General features: G+C 39.3%; 2 protein-coding genes and 1 non-coding gene across 5 annotated transcripts in view; 2 read left to right on the top strand and 1 right to left on the bottom strand.

Moving 5' to 3' along the window:
- LOC105490244 (tropomodulin 3) overlaps positions 1–12,216 on the top strand; it is an 80,022-nt gene that overhangs the window by 64,028 nt on the left and 3,778 nt on the right. For both annotated transcript variants that reach the window (XM_071066841.1, XM_071066840.1), the window contains 3 exons: positions 1,167–1,274; positions 4,630–4,773; positions 6,341–6,485. In XM_071066841.1, coding sequence (XP_070922942.1) covers positions 1,167–1,274; positions 4,630–4,773; positions 6,341–6,485 — 397 coding nt within the window. The remainder of the gene's footprint in view (positions 1–1,166; positions 1,275–4,629; positions 4,774–6,340; positions 6,486–12,216) is intronic.
- The window catches only part of LOC105490260 (RNA polymerase-associated protein LEO1-like), a 33,284-nt gene continuing 22,336 nt past the window's right edge, over positions 1,269–12,216 (bottom strand). The window contains exons 8-10 of one of the 2 annotated variants that reach the window (XR_011606046.1): positions 9,031–9,185; positions 5,033–5,094; positions 1,269–3,637 (exon numbers count right to left, since the gene is read on the bottom strand). Coding sequence is in view for 1 of the 2 variants with exons in the window: in XM_071066842.1 (XP_070922943.1) it covers positions 9,100–9,185 (86 nt within the window). In the remaining variant the exon portion in view is untranslated. Of the gene's footprint in view, positions 3,638–5,032; positions 5,095–6,443; positions 9,186–12,216 lie in introns of those variants that run through there. The other variant, XM_071066842.1, reaches the window with a different exon arrangement.
- Positions 11,122–11,223, top strand: LOC112428738 (U6 spliceosomal RNA). The gene has a single exon (XR_003020789.1). It is a non-coding gene; the product is annotated as a U6 spliceosomal RNA (small nuclear RNA).

Below are 12,216 nucleotides of genomic sequence, written 5' to 3'. Positions count from 1 at the left end.
TTGCCCAGGCTGCGATCTTGACTCACTGCACCCTCTGCCCTGCCCCACGTTCAAGCGATTCTTGTGTCTCAGCCTCCTGAATACCTGGGATTACAGGCACCCACCATCACACCTGGCTAATTTTTGTATTTTTAGTAGAGATGGGGTTTCACCATGTTGGCCAGGCTGGTTTTGAACTCCTGACCTCAAGTGATTTGCCCACCCTAGCCTCCCTATGTGCTGGGATTACAGGTGTGAGCCACTGCACCCGGCCTATTTTAATTTTTTTAATTTGGTCCCTGTGTATTCCTTTCTCTAAATAAACAGTAATGATCTGAAAATAACCAGGCTAAGGGGAATTGAAGTCTCAGATACTACGGAGAAAAACCAGCATCTTCAATACTTTATTTTCTCTCCTTCAAGTAGTGTAGGTTTAATCTCTCTTAGTACTTTGTAGCTTAAACTAAGTGACTGAGAACAGTCTGTCTGCCTCAGGAATCATACTCCATCAGAGATGGGCTCCTTCATCTCTCTCCTTGTAGAAAAGTAAATCCACTTTTATTTTCATATAAAAAGAATAATGAAGGCCGGGAGCGGTGACTCATGCCTGTGATCCCAGCACATTGGGAGGCCAAGGAGTGTGGATCACCCAAGGTCAGGAGTTCGGGACCAGCCTGACTAGCATAATGAAACCCCATCTCTACTAAAAATACAAAATTAGCCAGACCTGGTGGCGCATGCCTGTAATCTCAGCTACTTGGGAGGCTGAGGCAGGAGAATTGCTTAAACCCCGGAGATGGAGGTTGCAGTGAGCTGAGATTGTGCCATTGCACTCCAGCCTGGGCAACAAGAGTGAAACTCCGTCTCAAAATAAATAAATAAATACATACATACATACAAAGAATAATGAAAGGTGAGAATAGTGAGAATTTTTTTAAATCTAAGTGCTAGAGAAATGGTGTTATGTGCACTGCTCTGAGTCAGTAGTTTATGCAAATGCTCCATCATAAATAAGTCAGATAAATGTGGAGAAAACTGCATTATTTGTTTTCATTTGTAGACTAATTCTTTTGAGTTTGTATAACTTCTGAATACATTTTAAAGCAAAAAAAAAAATATTTGATTAATGGAAACTAAATATAATGAAAATTGAAATGTAATGATGTTTTATATTATTGTCTTTCAAGAATATCCCAATTCCAACCCTAAAAGATTTTGCAAAGGCTTTGGAAACCAACACACATGTGAAATATTTCAGTCTTGCAGCCACCCGGAGCAATGACCCTGTTGCTACTGTAAGTAAGCTACTTGAGAATATCAAAATTATGACATACCCAGGGTGTGTTACAGTGGTGATTTTTATGAACGAGATTTACCCCTTTATTTTATAGTTAATCTTTTAGCTCACTATTAGGCAGTATATTACTTACCACCTTTTTGTGTTTATTTTTTCCTGTATTTCCTTCCTATGAATTTTTCCCCCTCCCAGCTTCCCCCTCCTTCCTATGAATTTTTTAAAACATAAATGGAATCATGTAGTGTATGCTGTTCTGCAACTTGATTTTTTACTCTACGTTTTATCTTTAAAGTTTTGTTGTATCAATACATAGGGATCTACCACATTATTTTAACATCTTCAGAGGATTCCATTTATGGATCTTTAGTGGTGGATTTTTGTTAAATGCTTTTGCTGTGTCTCTCGAGATGATCATATGGTTTTTGTCCTTTATTCTGTCAATATGGTATATTGATTGACTTTTATATGTTGAACCAACCTTTCATTCCTGAGGTAAATCCCACTTGATCATGGTATAAACCTTTTGTTTCACTTGGCTTTGAGAGTATCACTCACTCCATTGGGGGCTCCCCTTACCTCAGTGGACAGTCCTTCTCAAAGCCCTGTACTGGTTTCTCCACATCTCTTCAACTTCTAAATATTGGAATGGCCCAGAACTTGGTCCTTCTTTTCTCAGTCTATATTGACTTCCTGGGTAATCTCAGAAATATATATATTATCTCCATATACTTGCTGATGCCTCCCGGTGTTGTTATCTACAGTTTGTATCTCTCCTGAATTCTGTATTCATGTTCAGCTACCTCCTCAGCAGCTTTACTTGGATGTCTAATTTACATCTTACATGTAAGTCCTTAACCAAACTCCTGACTTACATGTAAGTCCTTAACCAAACTCCTGACTTCCATCCTGTGCCTGCTTTTCTCTGCTCTTTTCTATCTTACTAAATGCAATTTCAATCTTTAATTGCTCAGGCAAAAAAAAAAATTATAATGGAATAATTCTTGACATCCCTTTCTTGCAACCTTAAACATACCTTTAGCCCTATCTTCAAAATATTTCAGAATCCAACCACTTCTCACCATTTTCACAACTACCACCTTGACCCAAGCCACCATCTTTTCCCACCTGGATTATTGCAACAGCCTCCTAATTGAGTTACCTTCATCTATTTTACCTACCCCAAAATCAATTCTTTACATAGCACTAAGAGTGATTCTTTTAAACTTAAGTTAAATTATCTCATTCCTATTCGGAGAACCCTCTAGCAGCTTCCCATCTCATTAAGAGTAAAAATCAAAATCTTTCAGTGGCCTTATAAGGCTTCACATAAGTCAATCTCATCTCCTTTACTTGCCCTTTCTTTCATTCTACTCTAGCCATACAGCCTTCTTCAACATGCCATGTGGACTCCCAAATCAGGGCCCGTACCTTTGTTCCTTCTGCCTTGAACTTTCTTCCTAAAATAATCCACATAACTTCACCTTATCACTTTGACTCTTTGCTCAAAAGTCACCTTCTAGGTGAGGCTTTTCCTGACCATGCTATATAAAATACCAACCCCACTTCCACCCCCAGTACTCCCCCTCTACCCTATTGTGCCTTTTTTCTTTTTACCCTCTAACATTGCACTTTGCTTACTTTTTTTATCTGCGTCCCTCCCCAACTAGAAGGAACATTCTGCCAGGCAGGGACCAATATGTTTTATTTCTGAATATCTAGAACAGTGCTAATCAAATAATAGACCATCAGTAATATTTGAATAAATGTATGGATAAGGGATTTGTTCCAGGTCACATAGCTAGTTGTTGCTAATAGAAAGGACAAGTATGTAGGTATCAGCCACAGTTTTTTGTAGTATCTCTACCCGCTATTGCCTTTCCTTTAACTTTAAGCTTGGTCTTACCCATATTTTCTGTAGTTTAAGCTTGCTTTTAATCCCCCTACGGGGCTGTTTTATATAAACTCATGATCGTTCTTTTTTCTTTCTCTTTCCTTCCCCTCCTTCCTTCCCTTCTCTCTTCCTACCTCTCTGTCTCTTTCTCTTTCCTTCCCAGTCTCCCTCCTCTTTCTTTTTTCACTTGTAGGCTTCTGTTAATTAATCAATATGGTATTTATTAAGCACTGAGTCAAATGTCTAATACTGTGCCGTATCCTATGAGAAGTGAAACAGAAGCAGATTGAAGACATACCATTACTTGAAGAATTTAATATTTCATTAGCCCCTTCTTCTCAACGGCCTTTGTGCTCTTCTGATTCTGGTTATCTGTGTTCTTTTCTGGCCTTCTGCCTTGACCACTTTTTTGGCCCCTGCCTTGGAAATTAGTACATAATTTACCCTCATTTTGGCTTCACATGGTCCACCTACAGCAAGACCCAAATAAGAAAAGATGTTCCAGGGACATTGATGAAGTTGGTCTGACACAGAAACTGAAAGAGTGAGAGAGACAGAAGAAAGAAGCATGAAGTAGGGAATGAGGAGTAGAGAATGTCACCAACAGGGAATTACACGTGATCAAAAAATCTAAAGATTATGACAGGGTGCATATGAAAAATAGGTACAGGCCAGGTGCAGTAGCTCACAACTGTAATCCCAGCACTTTGGGAAGTCGAGGTGGGTGGATTGCTTGAACCCAGGAGTTTGAGACCAGCCTGGGCAACATGGTGAAACCCCATCTCTACAAAAAAATACAAAAATTAGCCGGGCATGATGGTGCACAACTGTAGTTTCAGCTACTCAGGAGGCAGAGGTGGGAGGATCAGTTGAGCCCAGGAGGCAGAGGTTGCAGTGAGCTATGATCATGCCACTGCACTCCAGCCTGGGTGACAGGGCAAGACCCTGTCTCAAAAAAAAAAAAAAAAAAAAAAGAAAAAGAAAAAGAAAAGTAGATACAGTCATCCATGGGTTCAACCAACTTCAGATCAAAAATATTTGGGAAAAAAAATTCTATGGATTTCTAAAAGCAAAATCTGAATTTGCTGTATGCCAGGTACTGTGTTGAATCCACAAAAATGAAATGATGTGTAGGCATTGTATTAGGTATATTAAGTAACCTAGAGATAATGAAAAGTATACAGGAGGATGTGTGCAGGTTGTATGCAAATACTATGCCATTTTATATAAGGCAGTTGAGCATCTGAAGATGTTGGTATCTGCAGGTGGTCCTGGAACGAATCCCCAATGAATACTGAGGGACAACTGTACCTGTGAGAGCTATGGGCTACTGTGTCAAACTGAAACAACTAATGACAAACATTAAGGCAGTTATGTTAATTAATATATTTGTTTATGACATGTACAATATGTAGTAGGTACTATATCAAATTTTCATCTCAATATTTTCTTTAATTTCTAGGCTTTTGCAGAAATGCTGAAAGTGAACAAAACTTTGAAGAGCTTAAATGTGGAGTCCAACTTCATCACAGGAGTTGGGATTCTGGCACTGATTGATGCGTTAAGAGATAATGAAACCCTGGCAGAGCTCAAGATTGACAATCAGGTCAATGTTCTACAATAATAATGTCGAGGAAGCTACAGCCCACACTGCTATGTAGGGCTTGGCGACTCAGGATGGGGATGGGAGGTGGGCTGTCAGGGATCCCTGTTGAAAGATGCTGGGCTGAATGGAGAGCGGACATTTGGGGTATCTAGAATATTAGTGTATATAACAGTGTATACAATATAAAGGTGTATACTCTCCCTAGATCATTTTAAGAGAATTTAGATGACTATCTAGTTTGAACTGAGAGGACTTTTACCTGTGACCTAGTCCACCTTCCAATTTTTCAGCTCTGTGCTGGCAAGGTCCACATTGTAGGGTCTTTGTAAGTAAGAGGCAGAGAGATACATGTTAGCAATGTTTCCATCCAGATTAGCTATTAATTTTTTTATTTGAAAAAATAACTCCAGTTATTTGAAAAAATATTTGGTAAATGTCTCCTTCAGTCCTTCAAACAACTTTTGTAAACTATGAAGGTAGAAAAGAGGATTATGTCTTAAAATTTAACCTAGTGCTTCTTAATCCATGTTTTTAATTTTTTATTGAGATATAATTACATACAGTAAAATTCACTTTTTTAAAATATACAGTTAAATGGTTTTTAGTATATTTGTGGAGTTTTACAGCCATTACCACTAATTCCAGAACATTTTCATTACCCCACAAAGAAACCCCATACCCTTTAGCAGTCACTCCCCATTCACCCCTCTCACCAGGCTCTGGCAATCACTCATCCACTTTCTGTTTCTTAGGATTTGCCTATTCTGGACAGCTTGTATCTGGGGAATCAAACAATATGTGATCTTTTTGTGACTGGCTTCTTTCACCTAGCATAATGTTCTGGAGGTTCATCTGTATTGTAGCATACATCAGTACCTCATTCTTTTATGACTGAATAATATTCTATTCCATTTGGGGTGTGTCCACGTATGGGCCACTAGAAATAATACTGCTATGAACATTCATTACAAACTCTTACATGGACATAGATATTCATTTCTCTATATAGCTAGGAGTGTAATTGCTGGGTCACATGGTAATTCTATGTTTAACTTTTTGAGCAGCAGCCAAACAGTTTTCCACAGTAGCTGTACTATTTTACATTCCTCCCTGCAATGTCCTCATTTTTCCACATTCTTGCCAACACTTGTTATTATCTATCTTTTTTATTATACTTATCCTAGTGGGTATGAAGTATATCTCATTGTAGTAATTCACACTTTTTTGATGTCTGTATGATCATATTACTGAACTTTAAAAAGTTTATTTTGTGTGTGTGCGTGTGTAAAGTTCCAGTGAGGCTGTGGTGATGATGGGGTCAGTGGGTGAAATCAGCTTCCTGTGACAAACATTTCTTAGCTTTAAGTGACCAGTTTTCTACAACAAGCAGTTTGTTCTCAGTTACAAATCAGCCCTTGGAACTACTGAACTATGTATATGTTGTAGGAATTGGGAACATTTTTTAAAGAGATCAAAGAATCAGCATGTGCCTGAATGTCTTAATTTACCTAGAAAAGTATTTTGATCTAGTTTATTAATATTGTTCTTTTTTTTCTAATTATTCCAGAGGCAGCAGTTGGGGACAGCTGTAGAATTGGAAATGGCCAAGATGCTTGAGGAAAATACAAATATCCTTAAATTTGGATATCAGTTTACACAGCAGGGACCACGAACCAGGGCAGCTAATGCTATAACAAAAAACAATGACTTAGGTAAGACATAGACAGTATCGATCGAGTTTCTGGGTTCTATCATAAGCTAATGTATTGAGGGAACTTCTTTTCCTCTTAAGAATAAATTCTAACAAAGAAGTTATTTGGCCTTTGTTTCTAAAATCTACATGGTCCTTTTTATACCGATTGAATTCTAGTTCAATTAAAGTGAGGGTGTTGTGATGATTGGGTCAATGGGTAAAGTCAGCTTCCTGTGACAAGCATATTTTGTAGTTGTAAGTAACCAGTTTTCTACAACAAACAATTTGTTCTCAGTTACAAATCAGTCCTTGGAACTATTGAAACAAAGATTTCAACATTAAAGGAAAGTTTTTTGCCCTTTTAATCAAATAGACCCGGTAGAAATTCAGTTTTATATGATAGAATATGGAATATAGAAATATATAAAATAGAGAATAATTATATTTCTCACCCAGGTTTTTTGTCGTTGTTGTTGTGAGACAGAGCCTCACTCTGTTGCCAGGCTGGAGTGCAGTGGTGCCATCTCGGCTCACTGCAACCTCTGCCTCTGGGGTTCAAGCGGTTCTCCTCCCTCAGCCTCCCAAGTAGCTGAGACTACAGGTGTGCACCACCATGCCCAGCTAATTTTTGGGTGGTTTTTTTTGTTTTTTGGGTTTTTTTTTGGTTTTTTTTTGAGACAGAATCTTGCTCAGTTGCTCAGGCTGGAGTGCAGTGGCATGATCTCGGCTCACTGCAAGCTCCACCTCCCGGGTTCACGCCATTCTCCTGCCTTAGCCTCCCAAGTAGCTGGGACTACAGGCGCCTGCCACCACGCCCAGCTCATTTTTTTTTGTATTTTTGGTAGAGACGGGGTTTCATCATGTTAGCCAGGATGGTCTCGATCTCCTGACCTTGTGATTCACCCACCTCGGCCTCCCAAAGTGCTGGAATTACAGGCTTGAGCCACTATGCCCAGCCAGTTTTTGTATTTTTAGTAGAGATGGGGTTTCACTGTGTTGGCCAGGATGGTCTCGATCTCTTGACCTCACCATCCGCCCACCTTGGCCTCCCAAAGTGCTGGGATTACAGGCGTGAGCCACCGCACCTGGGCCCTCACCCAGGTTTTACAGTCCGGTGTGTAGGTGTTTGCTCATCTTTCTAACAGGACTGTTGTGGAACTCTCTTCTCACTGCATATATCTAGGTCAGTAATCTCTCATTCTCCTGTGGTTCCTATTTAATTGCTTGAGGCTTGTGGCTTCTGTTTGAAATAGACTTTCCAGCCAAGGCTGAATTAAAGAATATGGTGCTTAGAATTTTATTTCTACATGTTTCCAAAAGTTGATTCTTTTAAACTAGGATGTTTGCCATTGAAGTATTTTTAAAGATGCCTTTTAGAAAAGAAGTAAAACAAGACTTCTCAAAAGGAGTGACATTTCAAAGTGTTGCCATTCTCTTAAGCTTCAGCCATATTTGAGTTTGCATTCTGTAAAAGTTTCTGGAGCAGGAAAAAAATAGCACTTCATTTCTTTATTCCAGATCACTGTGGAAAATATTAGCTCAAGCTCTTTCTGTCCTTTGTATCACTATGGTTTCCCAGAGGAGATGTTAGCTGCTTGCTTTTGAAAATAGAAAATTGGTGTGTTTTGGTGTATTGTTGATTCCAAATGTAGTTTGCAAAGTCATGCTAATTGTTTTAGTATTGGTTCACTAGTTAGCTTCTATTTTTTCCTTCAGGCATTTAATTTTGCTTCTTAGAGCAATGTTTTAAGAGAACTTCATAAAGTTCTAGCTGGACTTCATAAATAATTGGAGAGGTTTAAAAACACATACATTATTGGCTTAAAATGACTTTCTTCACCCCAAAAAGTTGGTTGACCAGGGCCTCACGACCATCACATAACCCTACTTTGATGGATAGTGAAGCCAAGTGCTCTGTTGAATGTTTACTATGTTCTCATTAGTGCACTACACAGCCACGAGGTACTGATACTGTTGTTCTCCTGTTATGCAGGATAAGTTGAGGCTCAGAGAAGTTAACTGACTTGCCAAAAAACACACTACAGAAAAGTGACAGAGCGAATTTCCTTAGAGGTTCTGATTTAGTCTATGATGAGATTTGGGTTGAAGTCATTTCACACTCAGAAACCCTGGCTTGTTTCTCCAGTGTTGAGTGGATATTTGAGTTTCTGAGTTCATCATTGTTATACATCTTAAGCAGGTGTGCCCCGTATGTCTTCTACTTAACACAGCATTTGTCCTATTTTTTAAATTGCCTTTTACTCAGAAAATTAATTATATGTAATAGTCTTATTTCCAAATACTATATGCTTTTTGAGGGCAGGGACTATGTTGTTGGCAGGGCCATGTCCAACTATTGAATCCCAACTCTCTTAAAACCATGCCTGACACACAATAGGTACTTAAGAAAACTGGATTAAGTGAATAAATAAGTGGTAGAATTTGAACTCTCTCAAAGTTACAATTTTCTGGTACCTAAATGGCCATAAACTAAGCCAGAAGTATCCTCCATTTTTCCTCTCCTTGGAAACTAACTTAACAAGCCCCAACCAGCTGTTACTTACCTCCCTCCAGGAGGCAGGTGATTCCAGCAACTGGCCCTCCGGGGGCAGTACAGTGAATGCCCATAAATGTCATGGCAGGGGTGCTGACCTTTGCAAGGCTTCAGCAGTTGTGCTTTTTTGTGAAGCCTGTTTTGGTAGGCACTTTGCCTGCATTTCTGTAAGAAAAGAAATGTCCAGTGTTAGATTGAGGGAGATTTGGGCAAATGCAAGATGGGGGGGCAAATGAAAACCACTTCCTAGACTGCTTTACGTTGGCACTGAGCAATTGAATAGCTGTGCACAGTGGGGTGTTATAGAGGAACTGAAGGCCATGTTGAAGAAGCTGTGTTCTGATCCAAAGCAGAATCAAGAGAAAGCAAGCAGCTTTGTGCTGGGAACTCTGTAGACTCCCACTTACACTGTTTCATTCTGATCCAAACTACATTTTCAGACGTGGGTCTCAGGCATGAAATGACAATAAACACATTCCTGGACAGGGCAATTATAGATAAAAGTTCAAATTTGAGAGCAAGCAAGTTATTTATGTGCTGATGACAGCCTGTGGATTTTAAGAACTGACTATCATGAGGCTGGCTCCAGAATAAACTTTCAATAAGTACTTGTTGTTTAAAGCTAGTATTTACAAAGTGATATCAGCAGATCAAGGCTGGGTGCGGTGGCTCACGCCTGTAATCCAAGCACTTTGAGAGACCCAGATGGGTAGATCACCTGAGGTCAGGAGTTTGAGACCACCCTGGCCAATGTGGTGAAACTAAAAATAAAAAATTAGCCAGGTGTGGTGGCAGGTGCCTGTAATCCTAGCTACTGAGGGGGCTGAGGCATGAGAATTGCTTGAACCCAGGAGGCAGAGGTTGCAGTGAGCCGAGATTGCACCACTGCACTCCAGCCTGGACGACAGGGTGAGACTTTTGTCTTAAAAAAAAAAAAAAAGGTGATATCAGCAGATTTAAGAGGCAGTGTTGGTAGAATACACTAAAATTACATGGTTAAAGAACTTGGATTTATTTGGATTTTATGCAGGAAGCGTTTGAGAGCCATTAGAGAACACTGAATACATGATTAAGATACTTAAAAAAAAAAAAACTGCCCTTATTGCTTTTAGAGTTAGAAAATGAGGTTAGTTAGGACATTCGCAATTAACTAATGATGACGTATTGACAACTTTTATCAGTGGAGTGTGTTTTGGAAAGAAATTGGACCAGATCCAAAAAATTGTTAACAGGGCAACATTTATAAGCCTGCCATCTAGAGGATGAGCTGAGGAATTGCTGGAAGGTAACAGGTGAGCACCAGGTGAGAAAGAGGAGGCAGAAATGGCCCGTTGCCCCACTGTCCTCTGTTGTACACACAGTGGCAGCAGTTTCTCATTCTCCCGCTCAGCTTAACTTTTTTTCAGCTGTATACTCTGACCTCTGCCTAGAAGATAAAGATGGAAAGTCTGAAGACCATGTTTTCTGACATACTGGTCTCAGCAACCTGATATGTGCTAACACAAAAGAGATAATCAAAGAACAATACTTGAAACTTGTGCAGAATCTCCTGGGCATATAGTTCTTTTTCACCTTGTAGAGGGGGCTTTATCAGATCTTTGAGTTCTGATTTTGGTAACATCGTTCCCTCTCATTGTTTTCTTAGTCTCAGCTATTCATTGAAATAATTCTACCTACTCTCCATCTCTCCAGCTAAGAAGTGTCACAGCTGTAACAGCAAAGAGGTTCTATGGTATACATGCAATATTCTATTTACCTTTGAGTCTCACATTACTATCTTTGCACTAGCTAACTACATATTCCATTTTGTAGACCTTTTTTGTTTGCTGCACTCTGTCCTTTTTTATAGCATGCATTTTAGCATCTGAAGTGGTATGCCAATAACATCCAAACCCTGCTGCAATTCAAAATTTTCTTTGAAATGTTCTACCCTAAAGAATTATCTGAAGTTTGCCTTTCAGACATTTCTATATTTTTCAGAGATCTATATACATGATTTGATATTTGAGAGCTCAAGTCTCCATTTAATTTTTTTTTTAATACTTCAGTGAACACATGAAACTTGTCCTTGTTAGCATGGATTAAAATTAGAGTCAGTTGCTTGCTTTGACAGCACATACACTAAAATTGGAATGATACAGAGAAGATGAGCATGGCCCCTTGCAAGGATGACACACACATTCATGAAGCAATCCCTATTTTTATTGAGTTCTGGCAAAAAATAAATTAAAATAAACTTAGAGTCGGGCAAACTTAATTAGATAAGTATAAAAATGTTTGTGGGAACCTGATACTTTAGTCCTTCTGGTTTTATTTTCAAGCGAGCACCCAGCCTATGGCTGAACAAGATTTTATATACGTCATCTGAACGTGTGGTCTTATCTATTAAAGGCTGACAAACAGAAGCCAGCAGTCAGAGTAGCACAAGAGTGGAGTGTCTATGGCCTGGCCAGGACACCAGGTACACCTGTTGGCTTCTAGTTCCTCTGTCAAACAGCCAATTTAGGCCAAAATACATACTACAGAAGTGACAGAGCCATGATTCACTCTATTTGTCACCAACTCTGGAACCTGTGGTTTTTGTCCTCTCTAGGAGCTGGCCACAGTGCTGAGAGTCCTGAATTGGTGGCAGTCAGTGAATGCTGTCTAGTGGCTGATAGGTGAGAGTGCAGGTAGCAAGATTTGAAGTTGAAGACCTTGTTCTGCTACTAGAGAACACCCCTGAGTAGTTTGGCATCACCAGTCCAGGAAGAGGCTGGTAGTCTCAGATACATACATGTACCGTTCTTTGCTGCATAAGCTGAGTGAGTTGGCCACTTAGGCAGCCAAAGTTTATGGTAGTCAGAAGTGACCGCGCCATATTACCAGGGTCTGAGATTTTCATTACTTTGCATTTGTTGTTTTATCAGACCCTGAACTGGTTTATTTTACAGGAAGCAAGAGAAGGAAAATTCAGAAAGCAGTAGCAAATCACTTACCTATAAAAATGACAAAAATGTTTTTGGTATATTCTTTTACAGCCTAAGGAAATACATTGTAGTGTCTAATCAGGAGAGCATGCAAATAGCTACTTTTAATATGTTCTAACCCCAGCTGCCCGAATGTCACTTCAAAATTTAACACACTAATTTACTAGCTGTTTTTTTAAACCTGAGTATGTACTTTTTCAATAAACAAATGACTTGGGCTAGGCGCA

The sequence above is a fragment of the Macaca nemestrina genome, chromosome 7, assembly GCF_043159975.1.
Source record: "Macaca nemestrina isolate mMacNem1 chromosome 7, mMacNem.hap1, whole genome shotgun sequence".
Classification (NCBI taxonomy): domain Eukaryota; kingdom Metazoa; phylum Chordata; class Mammalia; order Primates; family Cercopithecidae; genus Macaca; species Macaca nemestrina.
The sequence above is the reverse complement of the archived record's forward strand: the minus strand, read 5'-3'. Positions and strand labels throughout refer to the sequence as shown.